The sequence below is a fragment of the Lycorma delicatula genome, chromosome 1 (assembly GCF_047948215.1).
Source record: "Lycorma delicatula isolate Av1 chromosome 1, ASM4794821v1, whole genome shotgun sequence".
Classification (NCBI taxonomy): Eukaryota; Metazoa; Arthropoda; class Insecta; order Hemiptera; family Fulgoridae; genus Lycorma; species Lycorma delicatula.
The window spans coordinates 22,622,971-22,642,718 of NC_134455.1; the positions used below are offsets into that span (position 1 = coordinate 22,622,971).

At 28.8% G+C, this 19,748-nt stretch overlaps 1 protein-coding gene across 1 annotated transcript in view; it reads left to right on the forward strand.

The window, feature by feature from the left end:
* The window catches only part of LOC142317439 (dynein heavy chain, cytoplasmic-like), a 35,559-nt gene that overhangs the window by 8,689 nt on the left and 7,122 nt on the right, over positions 1 to 19,748 (forward strand). The window contains exons 2-7 of the mRNA XM_075354006.1: positions 5,050 to 5,227; positions 7,708 to 7,926; positions 10,502 to 10,659; positions 12,977 to 13,193; positions 14,371 to 14,527; positions 18,101 to 18,117. Coding sequence (XP_075210121.1) covers positions 5,219 to 5,227; positions 7,708 to 7,926; positions 10,502 to 10,659; positions 12,977 to 13,193; positions 14,371 to 14,527; positions 18,101 to 18,117 — 777 coding nt within the window. The 5' untranslated portion in view covers positions 5,050 to 5,218. The remainder of the gene's footprint in view (positions 1 to 5,049; positions 5,228 to 7,707; positions 7,927 to 10,501; positions 10,660 to 12,976; positions 13,194 to 14,370; positions 14,528 to 18,100; positions 18,118 to 19,748) is intronic.

The following is a 19,748-nucleotide window of genomic DNA, read 5'->3' on the forward strand; positions in this document are numbered from 1 at the left end:
TTTTCTTATCATAATTAATGTTAATCTAAACAAAATAAAATAGAATTGAATTAACTTTGTACATGTTTTTATTTTGTAAAACAATTTGGTAATCACAAGATGTAACAATTTAATTCCTGGAATGGCTGCTTCCTGTCACTCAGGTGATTATTTCATAATAGTGTTAGTAATTGTGTTATTACGTGTTTTACTGAAGGTATGGATAAACCTTAATTTGATAAAGCCGTTTGTTTGCTAGCTATTGAAAAAAATAAAGATGTTTCTTAAAAATGAGTGATCAAAATTTAGAGCAGCAGACATAAATAAAATTTTGTATGAAAATTTGTGAAACTGTTATTAAAATGTAGGAAGTAGCATTTAGTTCGCATACTTTGAAAAATTAATGGTAGAACATAGTGGAAATTCTTGAGTGAGTTCACTATGCCCCAAAAAAAGTATATCTTTTTATTTCAAGTAGTCGACGTGTTTCTCCAATCAGAAGTGGATTCAGTATTATTCAATTCAAGAGGACCACCAGTATTATTGAACAGGGACAAATAGTCAGCCGACAATGCTATTTAAAAATACTCTGCTAGAAAGATTACAAGATTTTCTTAGAGGAAAAGACCTGTGTTGTGGATTGATTAATGGATCATACATTACAACCATGGTCCACTATGTGGTGGATTCATTGTGTGAATTTCTGTTAATAAAATTGAATACTAAGTATTCTTCTTAGTCATATGACTTAGTTTCTGTGATTTCTGGCTTTTCACAGATTCAATGAATTCTTTTCACAGGACAAAGATTTTCTGAGTTACCCATTGCATGTCATCAAGGAACTTATTATTTTGGAAAAAAATGCATTCCAGGTCTCTTTCAAGAAATAGAAATACCGTCATAACCAGTGAAGAACTACACAGTGGGAGTACTTTGAAGGTGACTGCTGTAAATATTAGTCTCAGGTTGTTTTTTACAGGTGCATTTCAGAAGTTAAATTGTTGTATCTTGCACATAAAATTAATTTGAATTCCTCTGTATGTCATTTATTTGTTTCCAAAAATAATGTTATCCCTTAAGCTGTAATTCTAAATATACATGCTACATAACCAAAAATTGACTATACATTTTTTATTTACTTAAATTTCTCATAAATCGGCTAATATTTATATGAATTTTATTTCAGTCATACTAAGTTACTCACTGAAGTGCTTTCTTGTACATATATAACATGAAATTTAAAAGTAAGCTTTTGGGAAATGTTTTCATTTTAAAATATGTACAAAGTATGTAATCTTCTATTAATAAATTAGTTGTGATATTTTAGTTTATTTGCTTGAGCCAAGAGCAGTAATTAACCAATTTCAATTTTAGAATATTCCTTTTTCAGACTTCTATAAATACTGTCAAATTACGAATTTTTTCAAATATGTTTGATGAAAACTGCAGGAAAGGCACATATATTTAAGCAAATTCAGTTAATTTTATTGAAACTTACCACACGATGAATGGACTTTCTGAAAACATGTCAGTACTAAACAGTTAAAATATTTGTAAAGAAACATTCATCCATTGATGATTTTTGTTTACTTCATTATGTTGTTATTTCTGGTAAGTTCAGAAAGCCATTAATATTTGTTTTATTCATAAAAAGAAATTCCATATTTCTCTACATTGACAGCAAAAACTGTCAAATAATTTTACTTTCAAATAGAAAATATATTTGAAGTCATGTTAATATAATGAATAACCATCCAAAATTTAATACTGTGTAACTTTCATGCTACAATTAAGCTCACAACTTTCATTTATGTCTTATAAAAACTGTGATTAGTTGAGATTCTTTGCTAGTTAAACTATCGTTATATCTGCTCTTCATTATATCTAAAAATGTGGTAAAATCAGCAGTATTTTAATTGGGAAATTATGTGGGAAATAGTAATATAAATTGTTATAAAAAAAAATTATTAAATACTTGTTTAAATCTATAACTTTTAGTGTATATTAAGTACAATATATTTATGTGTAATACAGTATATACAAAAGGAAGAATTTGTCCTATTACATTCTATATTGCGTTGGTCCATCAAAATTAAATGGTTTTTGCCTTCAACTCATCCATACATCAACTCATTTGCTTTCCTGTATTCCTTTTTCTTGGTAAAAGTGTTCATTCTGATAATTGCTTGTCATTAAATCTTGTTAAATGACTAGCCCACTTCCATTTCAATTTCCTTACAGATCCTATAAATTTTTGAAGGATATTTAATCCCCCCCCCACTCATTTTTTTACCTAAACATAGTTCATTCCACTTCTATTTGTGATACATTTAGTTAATGGCTTAAGAGTTCATTTTAAAAAAATATATATATATAATTAACTGTTAATAAAAAGCACATCTTATACGCTTTGAAATAAATGCATGAATTAATCTCAGAATTTGCATTTACAATAAATTTCTGTACCCCATTTATATAGAAATGGTTTGTATGTAATATTTCAAAGTAAATCACAAGAGTAAAAGAATTAATTTAAATTAAAAAATTGTTTAAATGCGATAAATTAAATTTTTTTAATTTAAAGATTTATTGTAAATACTAATGTTGTAGTGAATTACATTTTGTAGCTCTAATTGTTGATTAGTTATTTTATTGTTGTAAGTATATTTTATTATTTTCAGGGTTTAGGTGTTTTGTTTTGTTTCTAATTTTATACGTGTATGTAAGATTGTTATGTTTTATATTGCATAAATTTGTGTTGTATTTCATTTATGTTGTTATGTTAACTTTAATATATATTTTATTAATGAAATAATTCTTTGTTACTGATTATTTTGTGTGTATGTTGGCTTGAGTTCAGGTTATATTATTCTTAAAAGGTATAAAGATTTAATGAAATTTAACTAAACCTTTTTTGTGTGTGTTATATGTTACTGTTATGTTAATTAATTAAACTTATCTTTTTCAATCTACAACTTTTCTTTAAAAATGACATATAAATGTTATCACATTTTACTATTTGCATGTAATTGTGTAATAATTGTGATAATATTTTAATAAATTTAATAATAAGAGTTTTATGCATTTGTTTATATGTTGAATGTCTCATAATTTATTTAAAAAAAGAAAAAATAAGTTACATTTTAAAGGTTAAATTGTTGTTTTATGTTTCTTCTTTATTGCTGTTAATTATCGTTTGTATTTTAATTTATTAATATAAGTTCATCTTAATTCTTAACCAAACATATATTTTCAGTATTTTTTAGATAAATTATTTTTTTCTAATTTGATAATCATTTTTGTTCTTAAAAAAATTTCATTATCATTTTATAAATATGAATATTGTTTTTGTGTATTTTTAGTAAAACTGTTATTTAATTTGGGGCATTTATGTTATAATTTTTTTTTTTGTAACCATATTCCATTTTTCTTAAACTATTTTTTCCCCTGAATAGTTCACCTTGGAACACAGATCATTTATTTATTTGCAGTTGTTTCTTTTTTTCTGTTTTTCTATCTGCCCAGTACCTCTTCATTCTCTCTGATATCTCTTTACTTTGTTCTTCAGAAAGTTCATTGCTGTTCATGGGTTTTGGCGCTTCTTGGAACCTTTTATTATTCTCTTTAAAATTTATTTTTCTCTTATAATTTCTGCAGTTATCTTCAATTCTTTTAGGTCTTCTTGGAATTGTGTGAACCATTTGTCCGTAGTTTTTTTACTTTGGAAGAAATCAAAAATTTGTTTAGTCGATATACTATTATTCATTCTAAATAAATAGCAGTAAAATGGAATCGGTCTTTTCCTAATAATCTGACATTTTTTCAATTTTAGTATAACATTTTTTATTTGAATTAATTTTACCTGATTATTTTGAATTTAAGACTAAATTTTTTGTTATTATTTTCGTTTCTTTTTTCTTGTAGATTTTCTAGTAGACCTTAGTTGTACAGTCTTAGGGATTCTGCTGCATAGAGTGCTTCCAGCTTTATCACATTTTTATAGTGTTGAAATTTTGAGTTCCATAAAGACTTATATGTGGTTTTCGTTTGCTAGAAAGCTAATTCCATTTTATTAGCGTTAATAGTTAACGCTTTTTTATCTAAATAATTCTGACTGATCCATGCTCCGAGATATTTGAAATTGTATACTTTCTTTATTTTTTTAATTATTTATACTAAGGAAATTCGGGCAGTTTTTATCATTAGTCAAAATTTTTGTTTTCCCAAATGTGATTTTTAGTTCTATTTTAGCAGCTTGTTTTTCTATTTTTTTAGTATGTTGTTTAGCTTCAGTTCAGTTTTTAGCTAATAATGTCATATCATCAGCGAAAGCTAATCTTTAGTTCTTTAGTTCCCACTCTTATTTCATTATTTTTGATCTAAATTTTTGTTCCAATCTCTACCTACCTTTTCATTAGCACAGTAAAAAAGTAGTAGAGAAAATCCATCTCCCTGTCTTATGCCATTTTTGATGGCAAAAGGATCTGATAATTCTCCCGATTCTCTTAATTGATAAAAAATTAAATTTTTTATCAATTTACTGTAATCTATTTACTTAAAATTTTTACGATGTCATATTTGTGATTCATTTTTGACAAAAAAACAGTTCCTGTTATTGAAATTTTCATTTTACTTTTTACAGCATTTAGTGAACTGCATCCAGCATTCTTAATGTTAGTGAACTACTGCAACTAGTTCATTAAACCGGTCTCTGGTGATTATTTTATCTTACCCTTTACATCTTTCAATTTTCAGATTTCTAAGAAACCATTAAAATTAAAATATAATTGGTTTTTTGACAGGGGAGTTACTGACCTCCTGGATCGGATTGCTCATCTGCGCTATTCTAACACATTAATTTATTACTATAAACTGTCTTTCTCGGTCGTACTTACATTCATTGATGTATGCTTATTTTAATTTGTCAGAATGTAAAGACACTCACTATATATTCAGTCTCATGGTAAACAGAATGAAAGTGTTTTCTCTTAAAGTTTTTTTTATTATAATATTATCAATATTTGTAATTTTTTTTGTAACAAAATGTAAGTACTTTTCTTATGATTGCAGGAAAATAATAGACAATGTCAGAGGTGAAATCAATAAACGCCAGTGGATTATTTTTGATGGAGATGTCGATCCAGAATGGGTTGAAAATCTTAATTCGGTACTGGATGATAACAAACTGTTAACATTGCCAAACGGTGAACGTCTTTCTCTACCACCAAATGTCAGGGTTATGTTTGAGGTAAATTGAATTTTCTTTTAAGATTATATTGTATTTTTGTGTTTATCTATCTTCTATTTTACTTTTATGATATTTCCTTATGATTTTTATTTTAGGCATTTAATTATGATTGTTAAATTTTTTTTCTCATCCTTGCCCCACCATGATTTAACATACTTCCTGTTTATCTTCTCTAGCTGATGTCATTTAATACTGACTATAGCAGTGAAGTAAAAAAAAGATGTAACATGAAATTATTTTCTGTTATTATTATAGATACTCAATTCCATTTAAAAAAGTAATAAATAAAAAAAATTAAGTTTTGCACATATGGCTTCTGAGCCACCTCCAGTAGTTATTTTTTGCAGAAGGTGACAGGATCAGATCTGCATTAACGTATGCAGTTCATGCTGAAACTTGCATAAAATAAAATTTTATCACTGTTTAATACTAAATTTCATTAAAATTGCTTTAGTTGATAATTAATATTGTATCATTATTACTAGGATGAATATTGTTTTCCAGGTTGTTACAGTTTTTTTGCATGATTAAACATTTCTTCTTTCTGCAATCATGCAATATTGTGATTGATCATAGAGGTCACAGAATCTAATGCTGTTAATGAAATAATGTAATTAGTGTAACAAGGTGAATTTTTTTAATAAAGTAAATATGAACTCTAAAATACTGTTATACTAAACTGTTTAGTAGAAAACAAGCAATAATAAACTTAACTTTTGATAATGGATAAAAAGGTTATTTTACAAAGTTTTTCAAAATTAATTTCAAACTGTAGGCAAATCTATTGTACTTATTAACTTTAGTCATATATATATATATATATATTTGTTTATTTATTTATTTTACTGTAATTAATCCTTTTAAGATGCATATTATTCCTCTGTACTGTTTAATTATATTTTTAATTCTGTTAATATAACCACCTAGTATAGATTATTGTTATTTTTCGAATATATTTAATTTTATTTCATCTTTATAAATTTCTTATGTTTCTAAATTTGTTAAGATCAGAAATAGGTTGTTTTTGTTATGTCTGCTATATCAGATTTATTATTTCTGAATTTTTCTGTAATGTTCAAGAAATCTAGTTTTAAATGATCTATTTATTTTTTCTATATAAATACTATCACAATCTTTACATTAAAGTTTTTAAATACCACACAGATTGTTTATTCTATTATTATTTTTGTTATTTTAAATATTTTGTTGTGGTTGTTAGGTTTGTGTGCTGGTTTAAATATTTCTTTATTGTAAATTGTAGTAATGTTACATTGATATTATTAGTATATTATACAATATGTTCAATATTCTGTACTAGGTGGTTTTATATTAATAGAATTTAAAAAATATTTACATATATAATTATTTTGTTTGCTTGCCATTTTATAGAAAGTAAAATAACTTGAATTAACTGCAGTCTTATCTACTTGTCAAGTTAATGGATTGCTGAGTCATATTATTTTTTGTCTTACTTGGACAATATTTTTTTTTTTTTAATTTCATGTTTAAAGATTATTTTGTTTCCTTTTCTTTAAAATGCATGTTAAAAATAACATTTTTTTTTTATTCCATTTTCACAGTTAATATACTTTAATTTCTCACAGTATCAGAAAATCTTGAAATTCTCTCCCTTGAGGTTTTTAACATCCTATGACAGCAGCATTTCCCAAAACATTTTATTTATTTAAATTTTGTTTTCTTCAAAGCCACTTATTTATAAAACTATGATAGTAAATATTCTCTGTGTTTATTACTGTAATAGAATTTTATTAATTACATTCACATGAGTCTTACCTGTACAGAAAAGGAGGCTGAGTAGAGTTAGGAGTTGCCTTCAATGATTTTTAGATTTTTTTTTTTTTTTGGTTGTTTGTAGGTGAAAAATGCTTGGGCGTTATCATCGCCCGGTAGTTATTATTAAAAGGGTAATATAACAACGAAATAATAAGCTATACAAGGTGTAAATGTAATATAATATAATATGGCTCTAAATGATTTTTAGAGCCAGTCTAATTTAATTGGGGTATATTCCTCTGTTCTTTGTTAGATAACATGATATGAATTTGTGGAAACATGTGAATTTAAGAAGGTTTAATATAATATACAACTACTGTCTTTTTATCTTGTAATTTCTTATAACAGATCACACATAAAACATGTTTTTTTATAAACTGACTTACTATTAGACTTCTGACATTTCCAAAGAATCATTTTGAGAGTGCCAAAAAATCATTAAGTTTATTTTCTGTAGAGATTGAAGATTTATTTTGTGTAATTTTTTTTATATAAATAATACATTGCCATGATGTGACATTGTTTTCTTTGTGTTAAATTTATATATATATTATGATGATTAAATAATATGAAGAAAAAAATGCTGCTGATAAAGAGTTGTTAATCTCATTGATCTCTTCCTAAATATGCCTCCAACATTATTGTTTTCCTAGTTTTGAAAGAATTCATTTGAATGATTGTTGTAGGTACAAGATCTGAAGTATGCAACTTTGGCAACAGTTTCTCGTTGCGGTATGGTTTGGTTCAGTGAAGATGTTTTATCAACAGAAATGATATTTGAAAATTATTTAGCAAGATTGAGACATATACCTCTTGAAGAAAGTGATGATGATTCATTAGGATTTGCTCCCAAGAAAACACAATCTGAGGTTCTGAAAGAGGAAGAAATATCTCCAGCTATGCAGGTAAAAGAAATGTATTTATATTTATTCTTTTAATATTTTAACCTTACAATATCTTAGAAAAAATTTACCAGTATTTAATTATTTTTATATTTTTTTTAAATTTTTGTATTGGAAATGGATGATTTGATTAGAGGAAATCAGAGTGAATAAAATAGCAAGTAGTTATTTTCCTTAATATGTAAATGTGTTATCCAGAATCACAAATAAATTCTTAGGTTTTGTTTGAATAGAGATGAGTAATTTTGAAAAGCTAAGTAAGTACAATTTTTTTAAAATCTTTATGATAACGTGCTTGCATTGTGCTTATTTATAATCATGGTTATATCATTTATAATCATGGTTCATGTTTGTGAAAGAAAGTTATAAAAAGAACTTTAAATAGGGTTCAAATTCTGGTCAGGCATGGCATTCATCATATGGTATAAATTTCCATTCTCATAGGGCAAAATGACCAAAGTAGTCTATGCCTGTCATGTAAAAAAAAAGTTTAAAGAATTGTTTTGTTTTTGTTTTTTTGAGAGAGAGATTGGAAATATCATTTTTGAGTATGGAGGGGGGGGGGTTGTTAGCCAGAAAATTATATACAAGAGATAGGGCTTGTCAGTAAGAAAAAATGGTGTTGTTTCTACATTTTGTTGGTGATCCATGGTTCCATTGCTGTATATTTGAAGACATTGGAGTTCATTGCTTCACTGTGTGTTGTGTAGTTGATCATATGAAAAATCATCAGTCAGAATTCATTTGAAAAATTAAACAAGTGGATCTACTTCTCTAGCACAATAAGGGACATATTTAAATCAGGTTAAGGTTTTATGGCATAACCGTTTTCAGATACTAATTGTAGTAGTGGCATTAGACTGTACTCATATTGAGGTAAAGAAACATGTTGAGTTTGCTGATAAGTACATTAACAGAAAGGCTAGTGTAAATATGTATGCTATGTACAGTGCTAATGAAAAATTCAAATTCACCAGCATCATTGCTGAGTGGCTCAGGAGCATTCATGATGTCACAATTTAGAGACGAAACCCGTTAAGAGAGGTTTTCACTGTATTACATGACGGTTTGTTTGCTGGGAGATCTGGGCTTTGGAATTTTACCTTGGTTGATCACCCATTGAATCATCCAACAGGATCTTTTCTTTTTCAAGTTGTAATTTTTTCAACTTCATCTGCTGTAACACAGCTATACTTTGAAGCTGAGGAAACATTAGATCATTCGTTTGCTTACTTTTAGAGTGTGAGATCTCTTTAGCATCTTTTCTCAGCTTTACAGTATTAATTTCTCTTATCAACTAAATTGTTAGTAACTAAAACATTTTTACGAGTGAATTTGAACCTTTACTAATATCGTACTTTTTAAATGAAAAACATATTATAATCAGCGGTTATAATATGTCCTTTACATTACAAAGCATGAAATTTTGTTCTTTTCTGCTGGAAAGATTCATCATCAAGCGATTATTGATATACAGGTGATTCAAAGAAACGTGAAATTAAAAAAATTAAATAACGTTAATGAAAAATTTTTTTTAGAAAATGAATTTTATTTCATGTAATTGTACAAATGTTGCCATTTTAGGATACATACATTTTAGTTTATTTTTTAAAGATGACATCTGCAGGTGACTTCCTCTTCTACGTAAACACTCACAAAGTCCCTTCGTTAAATTGTTTGTGGTTTGACGTAACATCTCAACTGGAATTTCCGCAATCGCTTCTCAGATCTTTGCCTTCAGTTCTTCTATTGTAGCAGGTCTACTGTGGAACACTTTGCTTTTAAGGTGACCCCACAAAAAGTAATCACAAGCTGAGAGATCAGGTGATCTGGGAGGCCATCTAATGTCACCATTTCGTGAAATGACACATTGTCCAAACAATCGGCGTACAGCTGCCATCGTTATTTATGCAGTATGTGACGTTGTTCCATCTTGTTGAAACCAGGCTGTGTTAAGAATCGGTGGAAGTCTTTTGTTGTTCCACAACAAAGGTTTCAAGCACGGCTACGTAACGAGCCTACGTCACTGTAATCGCAAGACCGTTGTCATACTCAAAAAAATAAGGGCGATAACACCGTAAGATGACATAGCACACCACACGGTCACTTTCTGGCTGTGCAACAGACGCTGGTGTAGCTGCGTAGGATTTTCTTGTGCCCAGTATGTGAAATTTTGCTTGTTAACAAATCCACTGAGGTGGAAATGCGCTTTGTCATCGAAGAGTTTGTTCACGACCTGTAGATGTCAGATTTCCACCGATTCTTAACACAGCCTGGTTTCAACAAGACTTATTTAATTTTTTAAATTTCCCGTTTCTTTGAATCACCTGTATAATCATAATTAATGAGTGAATGGTCTTCATGTAAATAGGAAATAGCACTAGTTGTTTTATTTACTTTAAGATGTTTTGGCCATTATTAAGTCATGTTTTATTAAAATGTGTAATTTTTCTTATTCTTGGGTGTTAACAAGATTAACAGATATGTATTTCATGAGGCATTATTGTTTTCTTTTTTTATTAAATAATCCTCGTCGAAGTTCTAATGAAGTCTGTTATTGTTATATGTGTTGTTATAGGTTCAGTTTGATGTTGCTGGCATATTACAGTCCCATTTTTCACCAGATGGACTTGTTGTAAGGTGTTTAGAATATGCTATGAAACAGGAACACATTATGGACTTTACTCGATTACGTGCACTTAGCTCATTATTTTCAATGTTAAATCAAGGCGTTAGGTAAGTGTTTATAGATGAAATTTTAAGAATAAGAAATTATACGATATACTTAATCATTTATGACATTGTGTTATACATTGTACAATGTATAATACATAATGTTATATTATTCACTAAGTTTAGAAAATTCAGTTGACATACTGGGTTGGGGGTGGATTACTGGATCGGCTGGGAGGATTGTGGAATATCAACATAAACATACAAAGTCTGCTGTGTAGCGTACACATCTGTTTACCTCTATTGTCTTTCTTAATGGTATTTTTATTTTTTATTGCAGGAATAGTAGGAAAGAAATAAGGTTTTTTTTTAATTTAGTGGCTCTCCCATTTATATCATCTTTTTCATCATGTCTGATGACAAATCAATTAGTTATAATGTCACTGTTTTCATTATCATTGTTAGCTATTGTAAACCTTACTGTTTTCATTCAGTAACTGTCTAATAACAGCTCTGTCCACTACTTTTAAGCTGTGTTCACAGCTCTGCTTTCAGAATTCAACTTGCAGTTCAGAAATTTCTTTTATTGCCTTTCGCTTACATAACTCATTTTCTTCGGCAACCTCAAAGGTGTTGTATTGAGGGATGTCTTCTACCGGGGAAGAGAATCCTTAATTTTCTCTAAGAAATACTTTTCATAATAAGGTATATTTAATTGCGCTAATTCATAAGGTTCAGTTTTTAACATATCTGTTGAAAATAGAATATTTCTACTTTGTAGCCATTCTAACAGCGGTTGTTTTCTATAATTTGAATTTGGAGTTATGGTAACAAGCATTGTGAATTACCAAATTTGAATGAAGCGGAATGGTTGGTACTCACTTTCCAGTCGTATTCTGTAGTTATCATTCATGTGCTTCCGGTTTTCCCTTTGCTTTTGGCTTGATTTAAAAATCAAAAGAACATTGAGAATTTCTCCTCTAGCACTGTAGCGTACACGATCAGCTTCTTTTGGGTAATGTTTTTTTTATACCCGTTAATAGAGCCATTAGCCCGATTGTAACTATATACTCTATCCGCTCCATTGTTATTAGCCGTACTACTTCAGACACGCTAAATAGATTTACTGTGTATCTATATGTTTACGGTTTGTGAACTTTGATTAAAAATATAATTATATTACTCAGTTACAAATAGAAGCATTAGTTGAGGCATTTGAAGGTAAAAGTGAATGAGAAGGTTGTTTAAAAAGATATTGATGAGAATTGAAAAATAATGTTTGTAATATGAAGAAACAAAGAGTTAGTATTGAAAAATATCGTTTGTAAAACATTAAAATGAACAGCGAGTAGTTTTTAAAAATTGTTTTCATAATAAAACATGGAATTAAAGATTAATAATTAACCGGCTTCTTGCTGCATCCTATTATGATACACTATAATCCTCCATTGTTATTAGCAATACTACTTCAGACGCTCTAAGTAGAGTTACTGTGTATCTATATGTTTACAGTTTGTGAACTTTTATTAATAATACAATTATATTACTCGTTTACAAATAAACAAATTTTTATGGATGGGTTACCATTTCTATAAATCACTTGCAGAAAGTGGTTAACAACCTTCCTTGATTCATTCAAGGATTGCAGTTGTTAATGGTGTTTGATGCGGTAAATAATTGTTGAATTGTAAACAAATTGTAACCGTGTTTATTAACTTGAATGAATACATTATATTGTCTGATGATAGCCATTGAAAGTGTTGAGATAAATTACCAATGTACACTTAGACGAGATTGGATTTGATTTGAATGTAAAACAAAATGATTGTAATTATTGAACATGTTAAAGAATCGCTACATATGAGTAAATTGATATGACATGTTACTGTAATGACCGGAGAAAGCCAATTGAACAAAGCAACCATAGTACAGGCAGAATGCCCTAGTGGTCAGTAAAAAAACTGTTGCTTTTAACTACCATCACTATAACAAGATTTTAAATTTTTATTCTAATTCTTAACAGAAAGCATGTAACTTAAAAAAAAAAAAAACTTTAAGACTAGTGTGAATGCTTTCTTGATCTCTATTTAAGAGTGAAAATTCAAAATCGTTTAAAATTGAGAATGATAATCGAGTTATTATTATTGTAATTTGCGATGGACCCTGTTGGATCATGCAAAGACTCAATTTTCTATGCTTCCTTGCAGCTTTCTTTTTCTCTGTGGGTTCTCTTTCTTTCTTCTGTCCACTTGGTTACTGGTCTCTTCAGGACTTCAGAATTATTATTATTATTAAGATTATATTTTACTATTATTTTTCATTAAGATTTTTATTTAATCTTAATTATTCATTGTATGGTATCAGTATTTTTTTTCTGCAGAAGTGTTGTACAATATAATCATGCTCATTCCGACTTTCCTCTACCACCAGAACAATTAGAATGTTACATTCCTAAAGTATTAATTTATTCTTTATTGTGGAGCTTTGCTGGTGATGCCAAGTTAAAAGTTAGATCAGATCTTGGCGATTTTCTGCGTTCTGTGACTACCATTCCAGTACCATCTGTAAATGCTAATATGCCTATCATTGATTATGAGGTATGCCTTCAGTTTGTTTTTTAATTAACATTTTTACTATGTACAAATTATTTAAACACCTTTATATTTATTAGATTGAAGTTAAGATAAATGTTTACAACAGGCTGCCTGTATTTTCTGTTTCACATTTTTTAATTTTTTTTTTTTTTATGAAAAGATGTAACTAAATCCTAACTGAACAATTGAATGCTGTTATCTATATGTAATTTATATGAATATATTTTAATACATTTTTTTATACATTGGTTAAAGGTCTTTTAAAGACTTTGTATTATGATAAAATAATATTAGACTCATAATGATGTAATCTGAATTCTGTATTACTGTTATCGCTTAATGATAACAATGGAATTTTGTCTTCATACTATCTACCTGAAAGTAGCAATGTACAAGAGATATTTAAAAAGTAATCTATCTCAAATCTGCCACCAGAAATGTTTGTCCAGATTTCTTAGTTAAATAGTGATTTTAAACATCCCGTGTTTTTAAATTTCACCAATCTCTCTTCAGAGTGATAACGATATGATATTAATGTTGAAATGAGCTGTCCTAGTTAGCTTACACCTGCGAAGCAGTGAATTCTTTAATTAATTTTTTTGCAAAATTCATGGCGCAAAACATATGAGTTGTGTATTAGTAGGCTGGTCTGATCAATTAAATGTACAGAAATATATTTGATAAACTTATTTACTGTTAAGACAAATGCTTGCTCAGTTTATGTAGAAGATTGAAAACACTATGTAGATTTCATTTTTTCCATTGACTTTTATACTTGTTATATCAAATAAATGTAGTTATTTGAAAATAGAGATCTCTTTTTGACAAAACCTTAGAGCAGATAGGTGGACAAACCTGCATTGTCTTATTTGTTTTGGCTGGGCTTTAAAAATTTATGCTGTTGGCTTTCATTTTTTAGGATCTGTAGGATCTTCAAAGTTTTAGAGAACTTTGGCAGAAAATCTAAACATTTAGACTCATTTTGCTATTGAGGTAATGAAATAATAAATTAAAATTTGTAAAGTTTGAACTGAAAATTAAACTGTGGAACTATTGTTGACCAGTCAGTATTACTACCAACTAAGCTACAACACTAAATTTTGATTTATAATATTTTATTAGAAACATGTAATCATGTCTTGTTTAATTTTATTAAGTTAAAATTTATTTTTTTTTAAAGATAAGCATAAATGGAGAGTGGAGTTTATGGTCAAATAAAGTACCTCAGATAGAAGTAGAAACACACAAAGTAGCTGCTCCTGATATGGTTGTACCAACATTGGATACTGTACGACATGAATCGTTGTATACTTGGCTTGCTGAACATAAACCTTTAGGTATGTATTTTGTTAATTATTATATTTTTATGAATCAATTTTTGTTAAATTGAAATGAATCAGATGTTGAACTGACCAGCTGAGATATAGGAACTGAATAAGTATTCCCGAATTTTAATTCAAACATCAATTAACTTATCAATTCTTGACTTTACACAAAATCAATTCTCTAACATCTGATTAACAAAGACACCAGAGTTTGAGTTGTAATAATTTACAAACAATAAAGTTTGAACTTGTTTAAACAGCAAGTTAGTATTAACATTTTCTATAACATACGAGGGACATTCATTAATTAACAAGACAAATTGATGTAGAGAAAAAACTATTTATTCAATGACAATGAAAATTGCTTCTTTTCAACATAGTCTCCAACAATTTTTAGACCCTTGTCCCACTGTTCTCTAGGCTTTCTGATTTCCGCAGTGTAGAAGTTTACCTTGCTCTTTGAACCATTCATGTACCGCTTTTTTGATTGCTTCGTTGGTTGTTGTCAAACTTCTTACCATGTAAAACGTTTTTAAGCAGGCCGAACAAATGAAAATTGGATGGGGCGAGGTCTGGGCTGTAAGGAGGATGTGACAACACCTCCCAACCCAACTTTTTGAATGTTTCTTCTTATGCCTGAATTACTTATGAATCACTTGTTTCTTCTTATGCCTGAATTCACTTCTTATGCCTGAATTAAACTGTTCCACCCACTTATACACATTACTAGGGGTTTAAACACTTTCTACCATACTGTTTCAACATTCTTAAGTAAATTTCTGCCGGTTTCACACTTCTGATAGCAAAAATCGTATCAATATATTTTATCAAATACTTATTCCCATTTTAACCATTTTCTGTAGTTTATTATAATGCAGTAAGTGTTATATATATATCCAAAACAACCATTGAAACATGTCTGCTTATAGATCTATTCTGATATAATTATTATTGTTCTCCATCTGTTTTATTGTTTTAACATTTAGTGATGTTTTATTCGAATAGTAATATGTCAACCTATGACCCATTATTTTTTAAATTGACCTTTGCATTTTGAAGAGATGGATTTTTAAATCAGGAATAAAGTAATTGTCTTGATAACTTATTATCTGGAATAACCTATATTTCCCATATTTTCATTGCCAAATATTCTTTCATATGATTTCAATTCAGTATTTGTGTGCTTTAGTTAAACTATATAAAATGTGGTACATAACTCAATTACTGTAATTCAGAATTTACTTTGCGACAAGTGATTTTAGAACATGCAGTATTCAGTTATATTGGAAGAAAAGAGATTGTACTATGTGTCTCCATGTGTAAGCTTGTTATTTTCCTGATGCAAAACAATTAGTCATCATGGTTACTGTACAGTTTTGCTATTACAAGGCTGCTAGGTAGATATTTGGATCTAGACCAGAATGACGATAGTGTCATCATCCATAATGCTCATTCCACAGATGAAAGAACTTATATAATCCAGAGTACATTGGTGTGTTAGTCTAATAATTTGCATAATCTAATGCATTCAACTAAACACCATTCAATAGCACTAATCCGTTTCTGCATCTAAGATAAAGATAAGTTTTTCTTATTAAGATTTATATTCTCATCTATTTAAAATTCTGAATCATAAAAGTTGAAAAATTCTTGACAATTGCATGAATGAATGGAACAAGTGGCTGGGGTATAGTTAATCGGCTGACATGATAGGCTCATTCTTTTTTAAGTCTAATAAAAAAAAGGACTTAGACAATTCAGAATATTATCTACTCATAATTTTTTTTAACTGGTTTCATCAAGGCAGGAATGTATATATACTTTCAGACTATAACATCCTAAGGTTGCTTTTTGTTATAGAAATAACAATTTTTTGGTTGGTTCAATATTCTTGATCTTCCTTTATTTGGGTGTTTAAAAAAAAGGTTATTTTTTATGTTCAAAATGGTTACAAATTAATGAATAAATTAGGTAGCTTAAATGTAAGTAAAGACACTAGAAGGGCTCGTTATAACATAAGTAATAATAATAATTCTTATTTTTTTTATTTAAATTTTTTTAATAATATAGTTATTGAATTTAATAAAAAATATTATATACAAAGAAATACCTTACCTATGGGATGTCCACTATCAGCAATTATGTCAGAAATATGTTTACATAATTTTGAGAGTAAATTAGTACATGACATCACTCGTACACATTTAGTTATAATATGGGCATGGTATGTTGATGATATTCTCATTACATATAACCCTGTAATAAACAGTGACCATCTAATAATATTAAACAAATTAGATTTATATAATAAGAGTTCAAAATTCACATTTGAAATAGATAAATAATAGAATGTTAAATTATTTAGATGTCAGTATTGAAATAAACAAGGATAACCAAACTGAAACAATGAGTATATAGGAAACCTACTTCTAATAATATTCATCAAAAATCAAATTATCCTAGTTCTCATAAAATTAACATTTATACGAATATGATTAATTAGGCAATCAAATATATATATAAAAGTTAAATAAGGAAATAAATATCATAAAACATATTGTGGTTGAAAATGGACATGATACTACTTTAATAATATTTATAAAAAAAAACGAAATAACTATCTACAACCAATATATTATACAAAAGATGAAATATACAAAAGTATTTATACACTAATAACATTACTGATAGCATTATTAAAACTTAAATACAGGGTTATTGAAAAGGTTGCAGCAGTTTAAAAATATCATCTATCTCAGAAACTACTAGAAATAATAAAACTAGTATTTGTTAAAAATTCACCAAGTCAAAGAGTTTTTGTACATACCTTAAAATGTTTCAATATGAGCTCCTTTGGTTACTCATAATAATCGACTTCTGCCCAGCTCTGCTAGTTCATCGCAGCTGTAACTGTGGCAATAAGAGTTGTGATCTGTTGTTTTAAATGTTGTACATCCCTGATTTTTTCACTCTAGACAATGTTTTTACTTATCCCCATAGAAAAAAGTCTAGGGATATAAATTACGGGCTTCTTGGAGGCCAAAGCAAAGGACCAGCCCTGATCAATTACAACAATTAGGTTATTCACTGGGAGTGCATCAAACACCTAGGCTAAAGTGTGGGGGCGCACTATCTTGTTGAAACATTACAGCAGCATTACTTTCTTGATCAGTTTGGTCAACTTGTGGGGAAATGTACAGTTGTAGATTGTCTATGCTCAACTGCTTCATCACTTGTTTTGTGCTGTCCAGGGGACTTTCATTCCACATTGCCAGATTCCTTTAACTGCTCGTACCATTGTCTAATGATGTTTGTTTGATGTTTGAGGGGAATCACTGCCATAAACATACTGAAAAGTCCATTGAACAGTTATAACTAATTTATACTCACAAAACGCTAACCATAAAACACATTGTGCTTACTGCTGAACTGTCCCCATTGCACTGACCAACAGTGGCACAGAGGTTTTGTTCGTTGTGCTGTTGTGTGCATCGCCACATCTAAAAACACTTGGATGATATCCCGATTATTTTGCAGTTCCAATTAATACTTTATTTCAATTACATATGTTTTTTTTTGTTGCAGCCTTTTTCAATGATCCTGTATTTAAACTAGCATAGAAACCTAATAACCAAATAATAATAAATTATACAATCTGTGTGGAATTTATAAAATGAAATGTAATGATTATGATTATATTTATATATAAAAAACAAATAGATCCTTTAAAACTAAATTTCTTGAATATTTTAGAAATTACAAAAATATTAAATTAGGCTTATCTAATATAGCAAACCATCTAATAAACCATAAACATTCTATTTCTGAAATTAACTCAAATTTAGAAATATTAGAAATTAATAAAGGCTACATAAAAATTAATTATAATAGAAAAATATTACTTCTTTTTCCTCATCTTTTATGACGGCATGGATTTTTTTAGCCAGTCCATTATCCAAGTCTGTTTGATTGGACTGCTTGGGCCTTATGGTCCTCCCAGTACTTTTTCATATGTGCCCTTTCTGATGTTGAAAATGTTCATGTTGTCAGTTTCTTTCTTATAAGTGTGATGCGAGTGTTTGTGTCTTGATTTTTTTGTTTAAATTTATCTTGTCTTTGGTATCTTCTGCTTTAAGGCCAATTTCCTTCAGATCCTCTCTTATTTCTCTAATCCATTTGCATTCTGTGTTGGTATTTTTGAGTGTTGTTTCAGAAGTCTTGAATCTTGCATCCTCATGATGCGTTCAAAGAATCATAGTATTCTTTTACACATGGTATCAGTGATGAATTCTACCTACTTAAACATGACTTAGTTAAGCCCGCTCCACCACTGCCTGTCTTTCTGGTACTTTTTGTTATGCAGGTTCTTCCAATTCTTTTGATTATCAGGACTCTGTCAGTCTTAGATTGTTCATTGAGGTGGAAGAAAAAATTTTGTGTTGGTCCATTAGGTCGGTTATTATTTTTAGTTTACCAGTCTGCATGAGTGAGTTTACCTTGTTTGTGGAGAGTAGGTGATTTGCTTTGATTTGATTTTGGATTTTTTTATTGTTCTTGTTCACGTGTGGGATGTTAGGTTAGGGCTTTCCAATGTTTCTCATTGCATGTTATCTTTTAAGTAGCAGCCTACTGTATCCAAGTGCTGCCTTCTCGAAATTCTAGTGTTGCTTGATTCAGCCAGTGGTGTATTCCTGAAATATATATTCACGGTTGACTGTCAAAAGGTCACCTGTGGTAGGACTTGGTGCTGAGTTACAACTCTAGATGTGATCTAGTGAGGTATGTCTTGATGATAAATGAAGGTATGAAATTTCTTTAGATTCAGTTCACAGGACAAATTTCTCCTATTTGTTTCGGATATATCCAGGCGCATCTCATGGAGGCTCAATCTGACTTTTGTTAAAGTTGTTATTTTGTAGAAAAGTTAAAAAAGTTCAATCCTAAACTTTACAATGAAAATTACATATATAAATACAAACAAAATTTCAATTTGATATACCATCAGACAGTGTTTGAGGAAGACAGTCCTATAAAAACCGCAACAGATAACAGCACTCATATAAATTAATATGCAATTCTCATTATTTAGTATTTTTATTTTTAAATTTTTACTATGCCATAAAATTATTTTAATCATGACAGGATGTGGGATTCCACGAAAGTACTTTCATGAAGAATTCATGTAAGATATGAGAGTATGTCTTATCATGTTATTCTGAACTAGGTGATTTAA